The 21,815-nt window shown below is 34.6% G+C and overlaps 4 protein-coding genes across 6 annotated transcripts; all 4 read left to right on the top strand.

Annotated features, from left to right (window-relative positions):
• Window positions 1–237: 237 nt before the first annotated feature.
• Window positions 238–6,113, top strand: LOC111278144 (signal peptide peptidase-like 2). The gene is made up of 14 exons (XM_022864670.2): window positions 238–476; window positions 1,240–1,398; window positions 1,511–1,622; window positions 1,902–2,021; window positions 2,128–2,279; window positions 2,393–2,575; window positions 2,763–2,797; window positions 3,206–3,362; window positions 4,045–4,098; window positions 4,286–4,378; window positions 4,515–4,657; window positions 5,303–5,373; window positions 5,557–5,640; window positions 5,763–6,113. Exons 1-14 carry the CDS (start codon window positions 330–332, stop codon window positions 5,891–5,893), a joined length of 1,641 nt encoding a protein of 546 aa, XP_022720405.2. The 5' UTR covers window positions 238–329; the 3' UTR covers window positions 5,894–6,113.
• A 1,788-nt stretch (window positions 6,114–7,901) lies between these two features.
• On the top strand, window positions 7,902–9,699 carry LOC111278189 (aquaporin PIP1-3-like). The gene is made up of 4 exons (XM_022864753.2): window positions 7,902–8,355; window positions 8,578–8,876; window positions 9,249–9,389; window positions 9,474–9,699. The coding sequence occupies exons 1-4, from the start codon at window positions 8,028–8,030 to the stop codon at window positions 9,567–9,569; spliced, it is 864 nt and encodes a 287-aa protein (XP_022720488.2). The 5' UTR covers window positions 7,902–8,027; the 3' UTR covers window positions 9,570–9,699.
• Window positions 9,700–11,336: 1,637 nt separating this feature from the next.
• Window positions 11,337–14,621, top strand: LOC111278174 (short-chain dehydrogenase TIC 32, chloroplastic-like). The gene is made up of 8 exons (XM_022864729.2): window positions 11,337–11,527; window positions 12,153–12,384; window positions 12,639–12,718; window positions 12,857–13,010; window positions 13,171–13,249; window positions 13,660–13,744; window positions 14,071–14,117; window positions 14,199–14,621. The coding sequence occupies exons 1-8, from the start codon at window positions 11,422–11,424 to the stop codon at window positions 14,361–14,363; spliced, it is 948 nt and encodes a 315-aa protein (XP_022720464.2). The 5' UTR covers window positions 11,337–11,421; the 3' UTR covers window positions 14,364–14,621.
• A 3,421-nt stretch (window positions 14,622–18,042) lies between these two features.
• On the top strand, window positions 18,043–21,787 carry LOC111278183 (short-chain dehydrogenase TIC 32, chloroplastic-like). 3 transcript variants are annotated; one of them, XM_089746153.1, is made up of 8 exons: window positions 18,043–18,215; window positions 19,116–19,347; window positions 19,601–19,680; window positions 19,819–19,972; window positions 20,130–20,208; window positions 20,637–20,721; window positions 21,047–21,093; window positions 21,175–21,787. In XM_089746153.1, the coding sequence occupies exons 2-8, from the start codon at window positions 19,181–19,183 to the stop codon at window positions 21,337–21,339; spliced, it is 777 nt and encodes a 258-aa protein (XP_089602279.1). In that variant the 5' UTR covers window positions 18,043–18,215; window positions 19,116–19,180; the 3' UTR covers window positions 21,340–21,787. The 3 variants fall into 3 exon arrangements, with proteins under 3 accessions (XP_089602279.1, XP_089602278.1, XP_089602277.1); XM_089746152.1 differs by lacking the exon at window positions 18,043–18,215 and adding an exon at window positions 18,271–18,640; XM_089746151.1 differs by lacking the exon at window positions 18,043–18,215 and having other exon boundaries at window positions 18,820–19,347.
• The last annotated feature ends 28 nt before the right edge of the window (window positions 21,788–21,815 follow it).

Here is a 21,815-nt window from a genome sequence, read left to right on the forward strand (position 1 = left end):
GCCTAATGAACGAGTAAACGACGTCGGACTAGTTACTTCAGCAGCTTGCAGTTGGGTGACCTTTCGGTTTTGACGGTTGCTTTGCTACGCTTATCTCACTTCAGTCCAAGCCCATTGCTCGTTTATTAACTACTAGTCTACTGCAACTCCAGTACTCCTCTTGTTCATTATTTTATTATTTTTTGTTGGTATTAAATTTCATCAGTATTAAGAAGAGGACAAAAACCAATAAGGCCCAAGGCAAACATTTCTGTGATGCACGAAATAAGGGAAATTGAGAGGGTCCCTTGAACAAGTAAGAGGAGGAGTAGGTGGAAAAACCCAAATCAATGGATTTGCAAAGTCTTTGCAGAGTAATCTTTGTATCAGCTTTGATTTCACTTGTCTGTCAGCCATGTTCTGTCTTATCCGGTGATATAGTACAAGACGATGATTCAGCTCCAAAGAGGCCCGGTTGTGAGAACGACTTCGTTTTGGTAATCACTCGAAATGCTACTTTTTTTTGTTCCTACCCAGTTCTTGTTTCTTTGTTTTCTCAACTGGGTTTGGTTTAAATTTTGTTTTTGACTCCTTTTTAATTGGATTTGGTAGTGGTAAGCAAGTCAATTTTGTTTCTTTTATTTTCTCACCTTTAAGGGTTAGAAGAAATGGAATTTAGAAGTAATTTTCTAAAGAGAGAAAAGAAACGAAATTTGGAAGTCTTGAGGTAGGCGTTTTGGATGTTGACTTTTACATTGACTTTTTTTTTTTAGTTAATTTTCTTAAAGACTCAAATTTGTATGTAAAACTAAACTGGATTGAGTTCAGTAAATTGTATATTAGTGGATTGTATAGCATTTAGTTCCTTGTCGTAAGATGGTGGCTGAGCCTTTTTTTGCTGCAATTGTATTTTGGTGATTTTGTGCAGTTATTTTCCCTTTTTAATTTCTATTTGTCTTATTGGTATTGTATTCCTGGATTGATAGTGGTTTAGTTTATAAAAATTTCGAAGCTGGAGTGATAAATTGTAATAATAGCTATTTACTTTCATGGCTCATATAGGATTTCCTGATCTTTATTTCATTTAGAATTTCCTGATCTTTATGTCATTTTTTTTTCTCGTTTCAATTTTAGGACTCCATTTTGTTGAATTAAAGTTGTTCTCAACCTTGATTTGTGCCTCTGTTGTATCTTGTTGAGCTTTATCCTTGTTATTGTTTTGTTATAGAGTTTAACTGTCAATTGTCACGACTTTGTTAGGTTAAAGTTCAAACTTGGGTTAATGGCGTAGAGGATGCTGAGTTTGTTGGTGTAGGTGCCAGATTTGGTGCTCCTATAGTGTTGAAGGAGAAAAATGCAAGCCAAAGTCGCCTCACTCTTTCTGACCCTCGTGATTGTTGTAGCCCCCCAAAGAATAAGGTTTGTTTATTGTGTTACTGATATACTCTTAAATTTATGTATGATCATGCACAGCAAGCAAGTATAGTATATTTTAGTTACTAATATCATTGCATAACTTTGATTTTGTTAGCTTGCTAATGATGTCATTATGGTGGACCGAGGCCACTGCAAATTCACAACCAAGGCAAATAATGCACAGGCAGCTCATGCTTCAGCTGTCCTCATTATAAATAACCATAAAGGTACTTAATGTTTTTGATTGTTGTTTGATGCATGTGTTGATTAATTGAGGTTTTCAAATGCATTGTTGATAAATAACCAGTGTGTTATTGTTATGTTAACTGGAAAATGGTCTTTTGTCATTACTCTTGACTTTTACCCTTTTGGATTGCGATGAATAAGTATGAGATTGACAGTATTCACTTTTTAAATTATTGTTGGATAAATAGTTTGACCTAGAAAGACAGCATATTGGAGTTCATGTACATTGCTAAAGGTCAAACTTATTTATTCTCCTGCAGAACTCTACAAGATGGTATGTGAGCCTAATGAAACCAGTTTAGATATACACATACCTGCTGTCTTGCTTCCACAAGAAGCTGGTGCAAGCTTGGAGAAAATGCTGACAAGGAATTCATCAGGTAAGCTTCTAGTTTAATATTTCTTTTACTTAATTTTGTCACCTGCTGTGATCACCCTACTAAGACCTATACATGATATCTTTCTAAATGCTTTGTGCTTTTGTAGTGTCCGTACAGCTTTACTCTCCAAAGCGACCTCTAGTTGACATAGCCGAAGTGTTTCTATGGCTGATGGCTGTTGGTACCATATTATGTGCTTCATATTGGTCTGCATGGAGTGCAAGAGAAGCTGCTATTGAACAGGACAAACTATTAAAGGTCACGTGCAGTCATTTTTACATATTGCCGCCCCCAGTGTATCTGAAGTTGTGTCCGTCTATTTACAGCTATATTATGCTTATTAATTTGTAGACCTTATCTTATCAATGCAGGATGCTTTGGATGAAATTCCAGATACCAGACATGTGGGTTCTGGTGGTATTGTGGACATCAACACCACATCAGCTGTCTTATTTGTTGTTGTTGCTTCTTGCTTCTTGGTTATGCTTTACGAACTTATGTCATATTGGTTTGTTGAGCTCTTGGTGGTTCTTTTCTGCATAGGTGGTGTGGAGGTACAACTTTCTTTCATGTCTGATTCCCAGTTATTATTCATCTATGCTTGCATGAATATGCTGCTTCTCTTAATTCATGTTTGCATACACAAAATGTTCCTATGAACATTACCAATTTTTTTTTCAATTGTTCCAGATATTTCAATGAAGTATTAGCATGTAAATCTAAAGTTTAATGTACGTGCAGGGCCTTCAAACTTGCTTGGTTGCTTTATTGTCAAGGTATTCATGTATTTCTTAATATGAATTCAGAGTGTTATGAGAAGTTTGCATTTAAAAACTGTTAAGTCTGCATGTCCTCTTGTGGGTTATTGTTGATTGATTCTTGTATATTTACTGCTGATAATGTATTGTTATTTTTTTCTCTGCATGATATGGAGTGGATGGTGATAACCATCAAAGTATTATGAGAAACTGAATAAAAGGATTTAGTTTGAAAGCTATTTTATTCCTAATGTTGCTAACTGTCATCAAATAGATGAAGAAAAGTGGTCACACTTTGTTGCTATGGATCATTTATTTCTTATTTGATTGACTAGATAAACACCATTCCCTCAGTTTACAGCTTTCAGTAGTTTAGGGAATTGACTTGTCTTTTCAAGGTTCTGAATAAATTTTTATATCTCACAGGTGGTTCAAGCGTGCTGGGGAATCATACATTAAAGTGCCTTTCTACGGAGCTCTCTCATACCTTACGTTGGCTGTTTCCCCTTTCTGCATAGCATTTGCTGTTGTTTGGGCTGTTTACCGCAATGATTCCTTTGCTTGGATAGGTCAAGATATACTAGTAAGGATGTACTTTCTTGATAAGTTTCCTAATATATTTCAAGATTATCTAAGTTCCATTATCACAAATGATTAACAATCCCCTTTTTTTGGCCTAATTTTTTTCCGCTTTCTCTTGTTGATGCACTCAATATTGGTTTCCAGCTAAAGGCTGGCAACCACCATTGGTAATAAGAGGCAAGCTACTTGGATCCATGAGTCACATCATGAATACAATAACTATGTGCTTCAATAATAGAATGTGCCTATCTTAATACCCCATGCACACCCTATCTTGTTGAGCAACATTTTCATTCCCATGGAAAGAGTGAGTTTAAGATAAGTTTATGTTTCAACTAATAGATGATGAACTTTTTTCCTCTCGTGGTTTCATGATAGACAATTTTTTTTTTGTTTTCCATTAAGCCATGGCTTTGCTAGAGTATTCACTCTAATAGTGGATTTTGAATGCTCTAACTGGTCAATGATGGAACTATCTTATGCATCATGTACTATACAATACCACGTTAAGAAGTAATGAGTACAATCACCATTTAAGTGGATGGATATGAGACATTTGGCTTATTCCTAGTTCTTGTTCTTCTCTCCCTTTCTGTTTTTCTTTCTTCTTTTTCACTAGATGTTGATGCAAGATTTACTGATTTACGTTGGAGAGTTCAACTTATAATTTATTTTCTTCTCAGGGAATTGCACTGATAATCACAGTTCTGCAGATTGTCCATGTCCCTAATCTCAAGGTAGCTTTTCAAATTTATTTGCTTCATCTCGTTATATTTTAGACTTGTGCAGACCATCTCCTAGATTCCTTGAATTTTCTCTTTGGAATTTCCAAAATAATCAAATATGGAATGATTTTGACAAATACGACTGTTTCCAGGGAACAAGTTGTTAGTATGACATAATTATGGTTGGTTTGTGAATCAGGTCGGAACGGTTCTACTAAGTTGTGCCTTCTTATATGACATCTTTTGGGTATTTATTTCAAAGAAGTTGTTCCATGAAAGTGTGATGATTGTGGTAAGTAATTCACCTTTTCCAACTCTAACCCATGTGCTACAGCAGAATTTAAAGGTTTAGTCTTTAGGCTATTATGGATATATTCAAAATTTGTAAGGCTAGAAAGTAATATTGATTGCTTGTGTCTATTTCATAGGTAGCTCGTGGTGATAAAAGTGGAGAGGATGGCATTCCAATGCTACTGAAGATCCCACGAATGTTTGATCCTTGGGGTGGTTGTAGCATAATAGGATTTGGTGACATCCTTATACCTGGATTGCTGATAGCATTTTCACTCAGGTTTGAACTTTGCAGTCTTCCCTTGCAAAATCTTTTATTCCTGTCAGTGCTCTGTACATGAACTTGTCCGTCAGTAGTTGTACCTTTCTTTTCAGAGAAAATGTTCTTTCATGCTTCTTCAAACAATGTGTTTGCCTTCCATGTTGGACAGTTTTTTGTTTAAATATCAACTAGTTCATAGGGAGGTTTTTTTTTTTTATTATTATTATTATTATTTACAGTGGCTCTTAAGGAGTTGTTGTTAACTTTTTAATCAGAAAGGAGAGCTATTTTTTTACTATTTAAGTAATATTCGGGAGACATCTAAACCTAGCATAATTTTAAAACAGTTTTATAATACAGCATATCAAGAAAACAATTGCAATTTCCACTGATACGTTATCTTTTGAATATTTCATTTTCAAGCTGCAAAATGAATCTAACTGGCATTAAAATTACGAGTATCATGTATCATTTTTCCATCCGAGAATTATTTAAAATATTTATTTATCCCTTCCTATAATGGAGCTGACAGAAATGGTGACATATTCCTTTCTGCTAATTTTCAAAATTTATAGGCATACTTTTTTGGCCATTTAATTCTCAAATTGTTGCCAATTCATCTGCATAGAAGTTAGAACTCACTTGAATCACTCGTGCTTACAGGTATGATTGGCTGGCAAACAAGACTCTTCGAGCTGGATACTTCTTATGGGCAATGATTGCTTATGGCTTAGGTAAAGATGATAAAGAAAGCATGTTGGTCCCCAAAAGAAAAAGAACCATATATTTCTTGTTACAATGGCTGTGAAAACTTAGTTTGTTGATACTTAGAAAATTCCCTTCATTTTGTTGCCTTTATCATCATTTACCTGGGTTTTGCAAATCATAGTTTTCTACTACTTTCTCATCCATGGCAGGTCTTCTGATTACATACGTGGCACTAAATTTGATGGATGGACATGGTCAACCAGCACTCCTTTACATTGTCCCTTTTACTCTTGGTAATTTTTGCCACTACAAGCAGTTTTCTTCTTCCCTCTTCCTTGGATCCAAATCCAGGTTGAGAAGTTAAAAAGCCTCGGTCCCGTTACTGTCAGCTGACAAATTTCACACATTGTTGCAGGAACCTTTCTGACCCTAGGAAGAAAGAGAGGTGATCTAATTGTTCTCTGGAGAAGGGGAGTACCAGAAAGACCCTGCCCCCATATCAAACTCGAACACCAACATAGTGAAGAGTTGAATGACGAAATGTAAGTCCCTTTTTTTTTTTGTAATTAACTAATTATATTGTAGAGTTTGTAGTGTGTGGTTGATGCTGATCACCCGAGACCTACTGTAGCTGTAGCATAAATCTTGATGAGGGCATGTTATCAATTAACAATAGTGTCTCATTCAAAAAAAAAAAAAAAGGAGAGTATGTATTTGATAAGTTTCAAAGAATTGCTTCTGAAATAATTTACTTTTAGCTCTCTACTACCTGCTTCATTTTGCTGTTAAGTATTTCCATATGCAATTTTTAGATTGAGAAAAGTGGAAGATGGAAGTGAAACAGTAGAATCTACAAAAACCACCTGCTTCTTACCTTAATCATTTTTTTTTTTTAAAAGAAAGAAATACTATGAAGATGGCTGATTATGGGCGATTTTGCATGAGAAATAAACAAGAAAGTTACATATGCATGAAGGGAAGGAAGCCAGTTCATAATATATTCCCAAAACACAGTCATGTTACTTTAATCTGGCAGGGTGTGGAAGGATGACAACTTTTGTCACTAGTCAAAATCTACCTATAGGTTACTGCCACGTACTCATTGGGACTCACTTGTGGACAAAAGATAATTGCCTACCGTCAAAGAAAAAGGGTTTCGCTGGGTGCTGTGAGTAGGTGTCTAAAGTCTAATACTGCGGGAAAGCTCCTGATTAAACTAGCCTTGAAGACCGAGGAGTTGAACACCTTTTTCTGTTTTTTTAGTATTTTCCTGTAACTCAGTTGGCAAGGAGAAACCAAAAGGGGGGGGGGGGGGGGGGTAAGGGCCTGCCTGCAGGGTGTGGGGCTAAGGCAGCATGTAAGGGGTATACCATGAGTGAGTTGTCCACCATGATCGATTTGCAGCTTTTTCACTCACTGCTAACAGAATAAATACAGAAAAAAGTGTTTTTAAAATGAAATTTATACCCTTTTATTGTTTATTGTTTGTTATATGTTTAGGTCATTGAAATAGGAAAGATCAAGCAAGGATTACGGGATAACCAATTAGAATCCATGTCTATGACTGTTAATAAAAGGTGAACAAATATTAGTCATGGATACTAGAGTTATTAAAGGAATATTATTGCATTGACTGAATTACAGTCTTGCACAAATAATTACGCTATGGGAACGGTGTTGTCTTCTCCACCATTGATGAACCTTCTCTTCTTCTAATCAAGGAAAGGCGAAACCCATTTCGCAAAGAATCTGTTTTCGTCGCAAAACTGAAAAGATTGCAATGATCATGAAATGACTATTTTTTCCCTGTTACTACTTAACGAGAGTGACGTAAGTTTCCAAAAAGAAATCACAACCGTCCAAAGGGTTGAATTTGCAGTCAAGAGACCGAAATTTTTATTCATTTGAGTGATCTAAGCAATTAACTGCCCAATCAAATGCTACCTTCACAATGATAACAGACCAAAACAGTTTTTTTAAAATATTTTATTGCCTACCAGGGAATTTCTTAATTCTGATTAGGATGCTTGGTGGATAATCATGCGGCCCAAAACAACTAATCAAGTAAATCAAAATTGTTAAGATAAAAATGGAGACTTTCTTTTTTCTATATTAAAAATTTGAAGAAACTCTGTTGAATATAAGAACAAAGGTATAAACCAACATGTGACACCTGTTCCCAACAATCCTTCCAAAAACGCTAATCATACCCTTAATACAATAATTAAAAATATTAAAAAACATGAGTAGTAGTATTGTAATTTAAATAATCTGCTTTATGAAAAGACAAGAAGAAAATAAAATATAAAAGGAAATTAAAGACAACCCATTTGCTTTAAGCCAAATATAAATGTCACAAGCTAATTTAAATTTTGATTCGTGTTGATTTTAGGATTCGACATTTACTCTTTTGATATATTTTGATGAGATATTATTTATTTTAATTATTTTTATATTATAATTTTATTTTATAAAAGACAGAGGTGAATTTTTATATATCTTAGTAATTTTTTTTTACGTCCGACGTGAAATTCAGCATTACTCGTGACGTCCACACCGCATACCATCCGAAGTCACCGTATTCTTCAGCTTTCTCTCATCTGCACTCATTTGCTTTCTTTGGGAAGAGAGAAAAAGAGAAAAAAGCTTCAATCTTTGCTTGTTGAGTGGGTGAAAGAAGATGGAGGACAAAGAGGAGGATGTTAAGCTAGGGGCAAACAAGTTCCCAGAGAGACAGCCTATTGGGACATCAGCCCAGACAGATAAGGACTACAAAGAGCCACCCCAAGCACCATTGTCTGAGCCTGGTGAACTCAAGTCATGGTCTTTCTACAGAGCTGGCATTGCAGAGTTTGTGGCCACTTTCTTGTTCCTTTACATCACCGTTTTGACTGTCATGGGTGTATCTCAGTCTAAGACCAAATGTACTACTGTTGGTATTCAAGGCATTGCTTGGGCCTTTGGTGGCATGATCTTTGCTCTTGTCTACTGCACTGCTGGCATTTCAGGTCACCTTCCTTAAACTTTTAATGTGTAGTTTGCAGTTTTTGGTTTCTTTGGCTAATTTTTCAAACCCCAATAAATGTTTTCGACTTTGGTTTCTTTTGAAGTATAAATTTTGAACTTTTTCTGGCATAGTAAACCTTAGTCTAACCTAAGTTTTTGAGGATGCTTAAGATTTTTTTAAAAAGATGTCTGATAACCTGATCTGCACTTTTTTGTAACTTCAGGTGGCCACATCAACCCAGCTGTGACCTTTGGGCTGTTACTAGCAAGGAAGCTGTCCCTTACAAGGGCAGTCTTCTATATCATCATGCAGTGCCTTGGTGCCATTTGTGGAGCCGGTGTAGTGAAGGGATTCCAAGGAAACAGTCGCTATGAGATGCTGGGTGGTGGAGCTAACGTTGTGAAACATGGCTACACCAAGGGTGATGGTCTTGGTGCTGAGATCATTGGCACTTTTGTTCTTGTCTACACTGTTTTCTCTGCTACTGATGGCAAGAGAAACGCCAGAGACTCTCATGTTCCTGTATGTGTATTTTCTTCTTGTCCTTTTATGTTATACTTTGCTCTTAATTAGTTAATTTACATGACATACGTTATCTGCTTTTAATTAATCATTAACTTTTGTTTCTCACAACTTGATTTTGCCAGAACTGTTTTTAATTGTAGTGGATCTAACCATCTGTATGGGTATTCTATAGATGTCATGTAGATGGGAAAGCACCATATGACATATGAAATTGGTTTTAAAGTGTAAATCAAGAATCCTACCTAAAACCTGTAGTTGTATTTGGTTTTTATAGCAAAAAATTGTCCTACTTTTTGAACCGAGCACTATTGTTGGTGAAGTACTTGAATTATAGACCCTTTTAATGTATTTCTAGCCACTACATTGCAGATTTTGGCTCCCCTTCCGATAGGGTTTGCAGTGTTCTTGGTTCATTTGGTCACCATTCCCATCACTGGAACTGGTATTAACCCAGCCAGAAGTCTTGGAGCTGCCATTATATACAACAGAGACCACGCGTGGGATGACCATGTAAGTATCTTTCTTCATGCACCATTCTTTCTCGTTGTTGATATTGTCAGTCACAGATTGATTCAAATTTCTCTTTGCTTGCAGTGGATCTTCTGGGTTGGACCCTTCATTGGAGCTGCTCTTGCTGCAATTTACCACCAGATAGTCATCAGGGCTATTCCTTTCAAGACCAGAGCTTGAAAAAGATTAATCATCATCTTGCATCTTGCATAGTTCTTCTACGTTTTATCTTTTTCTACCCAACTTATTTGTTGTCTCTCAACTCTTTCTACCCCTGAATTTGCATTTTGTGTTTGATAATGGTGTGTAAATTATCTAGAGTTATGCTGTGTTGAGTTCATTAAACTTATCAATGAAGGATTCTTTTTTCTCTCCCTCCTTAATCCAGATTTTATTACTGGCCATTGATGTCCCCACTGTCCTACCATATGGTATTGACATGATAAAGGGTCTTTTCTAGTTGAAAATCTTGCACGTGGATTTTAATTTTTACCAATTTCTTCGTCTTATCTGCTTATGGAAAAATCACAGCTTGCAACATTTATTACATGTTGGGGGCTTAAAGGTACTCAATTTAATCAAAATTTCTTTGATTTGGCGATCTATACAATCCAAATTCTGCATTTCCTGATACTTCAACCCCATATGTTCGTTTCCAAATCAAATTAAGAAAATTGTATTCAGTTATCAATTTTCTTCATCAATGATCAATATTGATGCTGTCTGATACTGTTAGCAGTATCCACATCAAAGTAGCCACACAGCTTAGCTGTTTCTATATTACTAGTTCTGACATTGGCTGCAGAGAGTTGCCACTGACTGCTATGTAGCATACTGGCATTACCCCCAAAAATCAGAGCTGTAAGACCTGACAACATCGTGTATTTATATCTGTTTATTTCATATATAATTCATACAAAATAAAAAAATTATCCTATCACGAATCAATACCAAATACAAAACATATGTTTTATTTTTTTATCAAAATTTTAAATCATATTTTTTTAGCTATTTTTTATACTACTTTTGTATGATAGCATCGTGCATCTCCGTAAGATTTTAAGGGCAGCAAGCAAAGTTGCCAAACTGCCCAAACCAAGCTCCAAGGCTCAAAGAGGGTATAGCCTATGGGCCTTTAGTTTGGGCTTGACCACTCCCAAGTTTGTTAGCCTAGCTGACAATTGGTTAACATGCATTTAGTACGTTTAAATGAAATTAAAAACTTTTAAATTAGTTTCCCATGTGAAATAACTTGCATCTAAAGTCTAAACATCATTGAAAATATTTTTAACAAATTTATAATACTATAATTTTTTTTAAAAACATACAAAATTAAAAAATTTTAAATTAATTTCCCATGTTAAATAACTTATTTCTAAAACCTAATCATCAATGAAAATATTATTAAGAAATAAGCATTATTTCTTTTGGTTTAATATTTAAATATACCTTTTTAAATTTTAATAAAAAATAAAATAAAATATATTATTTTTTATTATGTGTAAATAAATTTATAATTTTTTATTAATCTGTAATTATAAATTTATAACCATACATTTTTAAAATAAAATTTTACTTGTTATCTAACATTATTTGTAACGCATGACAAGTTATAATGAATTTTTTGTTTTTCAGTTAGATATTTTTATAAAATAATTTAAAAGTATTTCAATTATATTTTTTAATCAAGTTTAAAATTTTATAATTATAATTAAAATATAAAAAAAATTATTTCATTTAAATGTAATAAAGAAGAAGAACTTAATGTTATTTTTGTTAATGTAGAGAAATACAGGGACATGGGCACAAGAAAAAAATTAATTGATATATATTTACTACATAGTAATAATAATTAATAATGTAAAGTGGGGCCACCCGCTGATGTCATGACAAGATATGATTTCATTTTTTTCGTTTTATTCAAGAAATTGTTGTTAAGGATGAAATATTGACATGTCTGGAAAGCGTTGACCTGAATCTGTTGTTTTGGGGTAGTGAAAGTGTAACTGTAATCTAATCTGCGAAAGAAAGCATGTGGATTTTTGGGTGGAAAGGGCCATCTGGGTTCTCTGCTTCTTCTACAGCAGAGGAAGTTACTCAAGGGATTGACGGAACTGGTCTCACTGCCATCGTTACAGGTTTTCTTTCTGTTACTTAGACTCGTTTTCTGATCTGGGTTTTTTGTCTTGTCTTTCATTTTAGCTGTCAGATTCTTAATCTGAGCTTCTGTTTGGTTGGTAGGATAGTTTGGGGAAATACCTTCTTTTTATAGAAAAACCAAGTAAGTGGGTCATTTATGTTCAAATGTTAGAGTTTCCCCAATTAGACAAATAGAAAGATCAGTTGATGATTTGACAAGAAATGAAATTTATCTCTGCAGAAAGGAAAAGAAGTGAACTTTTTTTTCTGATGAATTTAATCCCCGGTTGCCAGGCTTTGCCATAATTAGTGAACTTGATGATGAACTTTTTGCAGAGAGATCGTGCATAACTTTTCTTGATTGCAATTTCTGGGTTTTGGGTATATACTGTTAAATTTACAATATTTTATCAGATCTTTCTGGCATATGAGAGCTTTAGTCTTTGTTATTCAACAGAAGGCCACTTTTCCAAACGAAGCTTGGGGAAGAAAAAGAAAAGAAAACCCCCAACTTCTTGCTTGACAAAAATGCGTTTATATTTATTACCACCACAGCCTTAATATTGTTGCTTTCTTGTTTTTCTTTTAGTTATGTAGTCAAGTGCTTATATCAGTTCATTTCAGGAGCGTCAAGTGGTTTAGGTGTAGAGACAACACGCGTTCTTACATTGCGTGGTGTCCATGTGGTTATGGCAGTAAGGAATGTGGATGCTGGTAGGAGTGTCAAAGAAGAAATACTTAAACAAATACCTGGTGCTAAGATTGATGTAATGGAATTAGATCTGAGCTCAATGGCATCAGTAAGGAAATTTGCATCTGACTATCAGTCATCAAGTCTTCCCCTTAATCTGCTTATGTAAGAACTATAAACTGCTGCAAGTTCAATTATTTATGGACTTTTTCTTCAAATTTCTGCACACATGTGCGTGTGGATATGTGCATTTATGTCGACTGATATGTGAATTAACTAATTTTCTTTTGTGCTTATGATTAGAGCTGTTATTGCCTATTTTTTTGTTATTTTGTCAATTGCTCTTTGGTTGTGCTTGTGCATGAACTTTATTAAAACTTTTGATTAGAGGACTAATTTTCTCTTTCTTTGCTTGAAAGCAACAATGCAGGGATTATGGGGACTCCTTTCATGTTATCCCATGACAACATAGAACTGCAGTTTGCGACCAACCATTTAGGTTAATATATTTCCCTATAAATTTATCTATAAATAGTGTGGTGATTATGAATAAATTAACGTTTTATACTTGGATTAAAAATGGCTGCTATGTGTATGTGAATCTCAAATCTAATGAGGTATGGTAACTATTTTGCAGGTCATTTTCTGTTAACAAACCTTTTGTTGGAGACTATGAAAAATACAGCACGTGAAAGCAACAGAGAAGGAAGGATTGTTAATTTATCTTCAGAAGGTCACCGTTTTGCGTATCGCGAGGGAATTCGTTTTGATAAAATCAATGATGAATCAGGGTAAAACTGATGACAGGCTTCACTAATTTGCTGCTTTTGTTTTTTTTTGGTGGGGGGGGGGGGGGGGGGAGCCAAAATCAAGGATGACTAGTTTTGTTTGGTCCAAGATAATTATAAAATGCTTGATCATTTCTTTCTCCTTTTGCTTGCTAATTTACAGATACCACAGTTGGTTTGCTTATGGACAATCAAAGCTTGCTAACATATTGCATGCTAAGGAGCTTGCTTCACGCCTAAAGGTACACAATATGGTCAATATGTCTTTGATGTACAATCTATACAAACCAATGCATTTCACAGTTCTTGAACCTAATGTATCATGCAGGTAATAACATGTTGACGTTGAAAAAATTGCATTTCATTACAATTTTCATTTTTATTAGATTGTTTTGCCAAATTCTGTTGGTTGAAAAGTAACCGGTCTATTTGTGAACCACTTGTGCATTTAGTAGAAGGTAGAAGTTTCTACTTTGTTAAAGCATCTTTCTCTGTGTGTCTTAAATTTCATTTGTTGCTGCTAGACGGTGCAATGAGAGTTTATTATATCGTTTTTAATTAATAACTGCAAGGTCAGCATGCCGTACTGCTATTAATTTGCCAAGTGGGATCTAATCTTTGAATGATTTTCTTTCTTTCTTGATACAAACAGGAAGAAGGGGTGGAGATTACAGCAAATTCACTTCATCCTGGAGCAATCATGACCAATCTTATGCGCCACCATGGTTTTCTCAACAGTAATCCCTCAAATCATTTCAGATTTAGTTGATTTTTGCCGTTTGAAGATGGTTTTAAGTATATTGGAAGTTTAAAACAAGTTAGATTACTTTCCTTTGACTTACAATATGACTCACAATGTATAATTTAGTAAGGACAAGGTTAGTTGCACAACTGTAATGATTTTACTTGACAGTGCTGATTACAATCTAGTAACAGGTAGTACAACTATGTAGTGATCCTTCATCCCCCACCTTGAATGAATTCCTTAGTATCAAACTGCTTGAAGTTGACTTGTATCAACTTTGTCTTTAGATAACTGATCCAATATATTACCTTGATGCAGGCATTGGCAATATTGTTGGCAAATATTTCCTCAAAAGTATTCCACAGGTAATATTATTTATGAATTGTGATAAGATTCTTTATGCACATGTCTCAGATGCTTATTGGTTTCTTTTGATATGGTTGTAGGGAGCTGCTACTACATGCTATGTCGCATTACATCCGCAAGTTAAAGGTGTTAGTGGAGAATATTTCTCGGACAGCAACATAGGCAACCCAAGCTCTAAGGCTAAAGATTCAGACTTGGCTAAAAGGCTATGGGACTTCAGCTTGACCTTGACCAATTCCAAGTAGTTGGCTGAGAAGGCCTATGGAAGAGGAGTTGCCGATTGGATTCTCACTTCATGTATAAAATCCAAATTGTATGACTATACTTGGGCTAAAGATATTTGCAGTCTAATGCTTGTACTCTTGAACTTGAAAGCTGTGAAAACACACTGTTTTCCTATCATGCAAAGGTTGTGTATATGGAGTGATGTCTTAATTCTATGGACAGGATTTGGATGAAATGTGGAATATTCAAGTCTATGATAGTAATAGTTTCAACAACTAGTCCTTATTCTCGAATTTACTACATGAAAATGAAAACTAGATGAAAAAATGCAGCCAAATGGTAATTATGTGATCTCCTGTGGCTCAAAGGTACAGTTAAGTCATTTAGCAGTTCGTTTCATGTAGTGGGGACTCTGATGTAAATTTTTTGCATTAGTAAGAAATACCAAAGATGAATACAGCAGCAACCTGCCAACCTTCCCTCTCGATCATCAATTTACCATGTCAAATTACTAAAATTCAGTACTCAAGCCGGCTAATAATCTATTTGAACTTTGGACAAATCGAAGCCAAAACAAATAATAAAGAAACCTAGGCAGGTCAAGCAATTTTTCGGCATTGTATGTTCCGAAAATGTACAGCATAGTTCATTTCCTAATGTTTCAAAATACATACAGTAAAATTAGAATTTAACAATTTGCTGCCAGTGTAATATAGATACATCATTATCAGCAGCAACAATTAAGTTTTTGGCAAGGCCGCTACAGTTGGAAAATTTTTTTTTACCAGAACCAGTCCCAGCAAACTTAATAGGTCATTTTGACAAAGCCTGGATTTGGTTTTGGTTTCCCACCTTCTGTGCAAAACTTTTTTAACCACTACCACTGTCTTTCCACCTGTTAAAACTGTGGAAGGAGGGAAAAAATTGGAAAAGAATAGCTCTTCTATGTGTTTCTTGGTGTGATAAAATGTACAGTTCTCTTTACACTACCAGATGGTTCATCATCAGGAGCTGCTTTAAGTCAATCTCCAGAGGTGAGCTTGGTTTTAAACTTCTTTGCCTCCACATTGCACGGTATACTCATAAGTGACACGGATTGCCTACTATGATGGTGATATATGTGCCAGCAAGGTGAAGAGTATTAGTCCCCGACACCAACGTGACAATTTTGTGAATGCGGCTAAAATCCAGCCTCCAAGAACCTCTTGCATGTTGATTGTTGCTTGTTGTAAGAATTGAACGACCAAGCAAAGGGGCCACTTCAACATCATATCTCCTTTATGCCTCTCAATCTTCCAGAAACAATCATATATATGCGTGGAAATATGAGCCTGTGACCTTAACTTTGAGGAAAGAAACAACAACTGAGCCCCGAATAGCATTAAAATGCTTGAAACCCTCCCCATGACAGGTTTCTGAGCAAACTAGATTCCTCCATTACGCCCAAGCATTGATGAACTTTTATTAAGGTCCCGTGATGGTTTCAACTTCACATGGTCCCTTAAGATTTGCTGATCACATGGTCAGCCAAGACTGGCTGTCCATCTTAGAGTTACCTATGACCAACAACATGGCCAGGCCTTCCATACTGTTTTCCAAAAGCACCATTATCTGATGAAATCATTTCTTGGAAAACATTAGCGGCTTGAGAAATCCCTCGAAACAGATCAGGCTTGGGTTCTTGATAAGGGTTGCTAGCATTTCCATAGAAACTATTTTGGGACCTTGGGGTTATTCCGATACCTTCATGCAAGTAGATCATTGGTTGTTTTTGGTGATGAAATAGAATGGCACCACTACCACCAGTAAGAGGAGTGGAAGAACTAGAAGCAGTATGAGGGCTAGATATTGGAGAGGGGGACATCCTTCCACTCAAATGTTGTGGTGACCTTGAATGTAGTAGAGGACTGCCAATGGGAGAAACTGGGCATGACATGTTCCTAGGTGTATGAGCATCACTGCAATGCAGCAATAGAGATGGAATAAGTAATTAAAGAAAATCATGATAAGACCGAAAGATCATATCTAGATTAGAGCAGATACTGTTAACACATAAAAAACTTGGTTGCAGACACCTTTTCTACTTAGAATCAGACCAACCAAGACATTCACAGCAGTTTTCAAGCTAGAAGTAATGGCTTTATTTCTCTCTAAATGCAATCACAAAAGTAGATAAAATTCAATGCTTCAGGAATCTAAGGGGACAAAGGTATTAAGACAAAGGATTTTGTAGGAAAAAGACCCTAGTTACATGTGAACGTTCTATAATCATCCGTGGAATCATAATACACCATCTGATGACAACATGCACTATAATGATAGAAGTATCAAGTCTGAGTCATAGTACCAGGAGCATAGCACGCCTCGGTTCAAGGTTCGAATTGCGGTATGCAATAAAGGGATTTTCGGGTCACCCATAGTACTTGGACCATTTTTTTTGTTTTACAAAGCCAAAATATTTTACAAATTACACATCCAAAGACCCTCTACCTACTGAAATTCGTATACAGCATAACCACCATTAGGGCACATTTAAGATTGCATGTCCCAGGCAAAAAAAAAAAAGCATGCGTGGATAAAATATTACTAAAATTTTTATAATACTATAAATTTTTTATAAATATATAAAATTAAAAACTTTTAAATTAATTTCCCATGTGAAATACCTTATTTCTAAAACCTAATCATCAATGAAATATTCTTAAGAAGTAAGCATTATTTCTTTTGGTTTAATATTTTAATATACGTTTTAAATTTTAATAAAAAATTAAATTAAATATCTTTTTTTTTATTATGTGTAAATAAAGTTATAATTTTTTTAATAATCTCTAACTCTAAATTTATAACTATACATTTTTAAAGTAAAAAATTTAATTAAATGACCAAAGACTTACGTTTATTATCTAACACTATTGGTAAACAGACAAGTTATAATTAATCTTTGGTTTTTCAATTAGAAATTTTCCTAAAATAACTTAATTTATAAAATAATTAAAAAAAATTATAATTATAATTAAATATAAAAAAATTTATTTTATTTACATGTAATAAGGAAGAACTTAATGTTATTTTTGTTAATGTAGAGAAATACAATGAACAGAGACATGGGCACATGAATAAAATTAATTGATATTTTAAATATATTTTATATTTTTTTATTACCAGAGTTATCTATATTTATAAAAAAAAAAAATTTAATGATTAATTTTAATAAATTCAAAAAAATTAATTATTGAGTATTTTTTAGATCAGTTGATATATAATTAAAATTGGCATTTGAAAATTATAAATTTAATAATTTATGTATGTAATTTTTTTTAATTAGATAAATAATAAGATAAAAATTTTAAAAATTGATTAAGAACTTAAAAAAAATTAGATTAATTTTTTCCTTTGATTCTCTTCTTTTTAAATGTATTAAAATTAATTATTAAAAATATTTATAATTAAATAAATAATTTAAAATTTTTTAATTTTAGATTGACATAAAATTCCTTTCTATTTACTGAATGGTACACTATTAATTGTTTCGTTGTAGAGTGGGGCCACCCTATGATGTCATGACAAGACATGATTTCCATTTTTCTTTTCGTTTCCTCCAAGAAATTGTTGTCAACGAGGAAATGTTGACATGGTCAATGACCTTTTTGTATTAACATATGGCAAAGCTTTGACTTTTGTCAAAAACGGCTAGTCTGGTTCTACAGTGAATCTGTTGTTTTGGGGTAGTGAAAGTGTAACCGTAATCTAATCTGCAAAAGAAAGAATGTGGATTTTTGGGTGAAAAGGACCATCTGGCTTCTCTGCTTCTTCTACAGCAGTGGAAGTTACTCAAGGGATTGATGGAACTGGGCTCACTGCCATCGTTACAGGTTTTTTTTTTTTTCCGAGTTACTTAGACTCCTTTCTTGTCTTTCTATAGAAAAACCAAGTAGGTGGGTCATTTACGTTCAAATGTTACAGGTTTACCAATTAGACAAATAGAAAGATCAGATGATGATTGGACAAGAAATGAAATTTATCTCTGTAGAAAACGACAAGAAGTGAACCTTTTTTTTTATGAATTTTGTTGACGTTAATCTCGGACCGTGAACGTAACAAGTACGAAATGGGTTAGGAGCAAAAGTTGTAATTGTCTTGGTACTTGTGCTCTAGCGTTTGTTGTATTGCAATAAATAAGGAGAGACAGACCTCAAACATAAAAATGAAAATTAAGAGAAAAATTGCCCCTGCTTAGAGCGAGTAAAGAATATTTATACATGAGAGAACGGTGACTTGCTAGATTAACATGGTTGAGGTATGCTTAGGTCGGTCTATCATATAAGTGTGGTTCATCACGTTAGTTCGATTCAAACATCAAAATAACTTTGATTTAATTGCGAATTATTCTCTTATAATAAAAGATGATTATATCCTTATGATCTAAAAATGTCCCTAACAAATTTAATCCCCAGTTGGCAGGCTTTGCCATATTTAGTGAACTTAGTGATGATCCTTTTGCAGAGAGATCGTGCATAACTTTTTTTGGTTGCAAGTTCTGGGTTTTGGGTATATACGGTTAAATTTACAATATTTTTATGAGAGCTTTAGTCTTTGTTATTCAAAAGAAGGCCACTTTCCCAAAAGAAGAATGGGGAAGAGGAAAAAAAAAACCCCCAACTTCTTGCTTGACAAAAATGCGTTTATATTTATTACCACCACAGCCCTAATATTGTTGCTTTCATGTTTTTCTTTTAGTTATGTAGTCAAGTGCTCATATCAGTTCATTTCAGGAGCGTCAAGTGGCATTGGTGTAGAGACAACACGCGTTCTTGCATTGCGTGGTGTCCATGTGGTTATGGCAGTAAGGAATATGGATGCTGGTAGGAGCGTCAAAGAAGCAATACTTAAAGAAATACCTGGTGCTAAGATCGATGTAATGGAATTAGATCTGAGCTCGATGGCATCAGTAAGGAAATTTGCATCAGATTATCAGTCATCAAGTCTTCCCCTTAATCTGCTCATGTAAGAACTATAAACTGCTGCAAGTTCAATTATTTATGGAATTTTTCTTCAAGTTTCTGCACGCATGTGGATGTGGATATATGCATTTATGTGCACTGATATGTGAATTAACTAATGTTCTTTTGTGCTTATGACTGGAGCTGTTATTGCCTTTTTCTTGTTATTCCGTTAATTGCTCTTTGGTTTTGCTTGTGCGTGAACTTTATTAAAACTTTTGATTAGAGGACTAATTTTCTCTTTCTTTGCATGAAAGCAACAATGCAGGGGTTATGGAGACTGCTTTCATGTTATCCCAGGACAACATAGAACTGCAGTTTGCGACCAACCATTTAGGTTAATATATTTTATATAAAGTTATTAATAAATAGTTTGTTGATTATGAGTAAATTGATGTTTTATACTTGGATTGAAAAATAGCTGCTATGTGTACGTGAATGTCAAATCTAATGAGATATAGTAACTAATTTGCAGGTCATTTTCTGTTAACAAACCTTTTGTTGGAGACTATGAAAAATACAGCACGTGAAAGCAACAGAGAAGGAAGGATTGTTAATTTATCTTCAGAAGGTCACCGTATTGCGTATCGCGAGGGAATTCGTTTTGATAAAATCAATGATGAATCAGGGTAAAACAGATGACAGGCTTCACTAACTTGCTGCTTTTTATTTTTTTTTTTTTTTTGGGGGGGGGGGCGCAAAATCATGGATGACTAGTTTCGTTTGGTCCAAGATAATTATAGAATGCTTGATCATTTCTTTCTCCTTTTGCTTGCTAATTTACAGATACATTTCTTGGTCTGCTTATGGACAATCAAAGCTTGCTAACATACTGCACGCTAAGGAGCTTGCTAGGCACCTAAAGGTACACAATATGGTCAATTTGTCTTTGATGTACAAACCGTACAAACCAATGCATTTCACAGTTCTTGAACCTAATGTATCATGCAGGTGACAACATGTTCACATTGAAAAAGTTGCATCTAGTGCGTCACCATGGTTTTCTCACATTGAAAAAGTTGGTCATAATAGATTGTTTTGCCAAATTCTGTTGGTAGAAAAGTAACCGGCCTATCAGTGAACCTCTAGTGCTTTTTTTAGTAGAAGTTTCTACTTTGTTTAAGTATCTTTCTCTGTGTGTCTTAAATTTCATTTGCTGCTGCAATATTGTCTAGTTAGAGTTTATTACATCATTTTTAATTAATAACTACAAGGTCAACTTGCCGTACTGCCATTAATTTGCCAAGTGGGATCTAGTCTTCGAATGATTTCTTTTTTTCTTGATACAAACAGGAAGAAGGGGTGGAGATTACAGCAAATTCACTTCATCCTGGAGTAATTATGACCAATCTTATTCGCCACCATGGTTTTCTCAACAGTAATCCCTCAAATCATTTAAGATTTAGTTGATTGTTGCCTTTTGAAGATATTTTCAGTATATTGGAAGTTTAAAACAAGTTAGATTACTTTCCTTCGACTTAGAATATGACTTACAATGTATAATTTAGTAAGGACAAGGTTAGCTGCACAACTGTAATGATTTTACTTGACAGTGCTGATTACAATCTAGAAACAGGTAGTACAAATATGTAGTGATGCTTCATCCCCCACCTTGAATGAATCCCTTAGTATCAAACTGCTTGAAGTTGACTTATATCAACTTTGTCTTTAGATTACTACTCAAATAAATTGCCTTGATGCAGGCATTTTCAATACAGTTGGCAAATGTTTCCTCAAAAGTATTCCACAGGTAGTATTATTTATGAATTGTGATAAGATTCATTTTGCACATGGCTCAGATGCTTTTTGGATTTTGTCGATATGGTTGTAGGGAGCTGCCACAACTTGCTACGTCGCATTAAATCCGCAAGTTAAAGGTTTTAGTGGGGAATATTTCGTGGACAGCAACATAGGCAACCCAAGGTCTAACGCTAAAGATGCAGACTTGGCTAAAAGGCTATGGGACTTCAGCATGACCTTGACCAATTCTAAGTAGTTGGCTGAGAAGGCCCATGGAAAAGGAGTTGCAGATTGCATTCTCGCTACATGTATACAATCCAAATTAAAGAGAAAGCCTGTGCTCTTAAAACTGAAAGCTGTGAAAACACACTATTTTCATATCATGCAAAGGTTATGTATATGGAGTGATCTCCTATTCTATGGACAGGATTTGGAATAAATGTGGAATATTTAAGTATCTGAAAATAAAGAGATTAGTTATAGTTTCAGCAACTAGTCCTTGTTCTCGATTTGACTGCATGAATATGAAAACTAGATGAAAAAATGCAGCCCGATGGTTACACTGTGGTGTCCTGTGGTTCAGATGTACAGTTTAACTAATTTAGCAGTTCGTTTCATGTAGTGGGGACTCTGATGTAATAGTTTTGCATTAGTAAGAAATGCCAAAGATGAATACAGTGGCAACCCGCCAACCTTCCCTTTCGATCATCAATTTACCATGTCAATTACTAA

This window comes from Durio zibethinus, chromosome 17 (genome assembly GCF_047325235.1).
Source record: "Durio zibethinus cultivar Kanyao isolate XHJ-2024 chromosome 17, ASM4732523v1, whole genome shotgun sequence".
NCBI lineage: Eukaryota > Viridiplantae > Streptophyta > Magnoliopsida > Malvales > Malvaceae > Durio > Durio zibethinus.

What these genes read in the sequence shown, in the direction of transcription:
- LOC111278144 (XM_022864670.2), top strand. Translation starts at nt 330, where the DNA reads ATGGATTTGCAAAGTCTTTGCAGAGTAATCTTTGTATCAGCTTTGATT. An exon ending in TCTGCATAGGTGGTGTGGAG is followed by an intron (nt 2,576 to 2,762) that starts GTACAACTTTCT and finishes ATGTACGTGCAG; the next exon opens with GGCCTTCAAACTTGCTTGGT. An exon ending in AATGATTGCTTATGGCTTAG is followed by an intron (nt 5,374 to 5,556) that starts GTAAAGATGATA and finishes CATCCATGGCAG; the next exon opens with GTCTTCTGATTACATACGTG.
- LOC111278189 (XM_022864753.2), top strand. Translation starts at nt 8,028, where the DNA reads ATGGAGGACAAAGAGGAGGATGTTAAGCTAGGGGCAAACAAGTTCCCA. An exon ending in CTGCACTGCTGGCATTTCAG is followed by an intron (nt 8,356 to 8,577) that starts GTCACCTTCCTT and finishes TTGTAACTTCAG; the next exon opens with GTGGCCACATCAACCCAGCT. An exon ending in CCAGAGACTCTCATGTTCCT is followed by an intron (nt 8,877 to 9,248) that starts GTATGTGTATTT and finishes ACTACATTGCAG; the next exon opens with ATTTTGGCTCCCCTTCCGAT.
- LOC111278183 (XM_089746151.1), top strand. Translation starts at nt 18,974, where the DNA reads ATGGGGAAGAGGAAAAAAAAAACCCCCAACTTCTTGCTTGACAAAAAT. An exon ending in CTTCCCCTTAATCTGCTCAT is followed by an intron (nt 19,348 to 19,600) that starts GTAAGAACTATA and finishes TTTGCATGAAAG; the next exon opens with CAACAATGCAGGGGTTATGG. An exon ending in GTTTGCGACCAACCATTTAG is followed by an intron (nt 19,681 to 19,818) that starts GTTAATATATTT and finishes ACTAATTTGCAG; the next exon opens with GTCATTTTCTGTTAACAAAC.
- LOC111278174 (XM_022864729.2), top strand. Translation starts at nt 11,422, where the DNA reads ATGTGGATTTTTGGGTGGAAAGGGCCATCTGGGTTCTCTGCTTCTTCT. An exon ending in GTTTGCGACCAACCATTTAG is followed by an intron (nt 12,719 to 12,856) that starts GTTAATATATTT and finishes ACTATTTTGCAG; the next exon opens with GTCATTTTCTGTTAACAAAC. An exon ending in AAAATCAATGATGAATCAGG is followed by an intron (nt 13,011 to 13,170) that starts GTAAAACTGATG and finishes GCTAATTTACAG; the next exon opens with ATACCACAGTTGGTTTGCTT.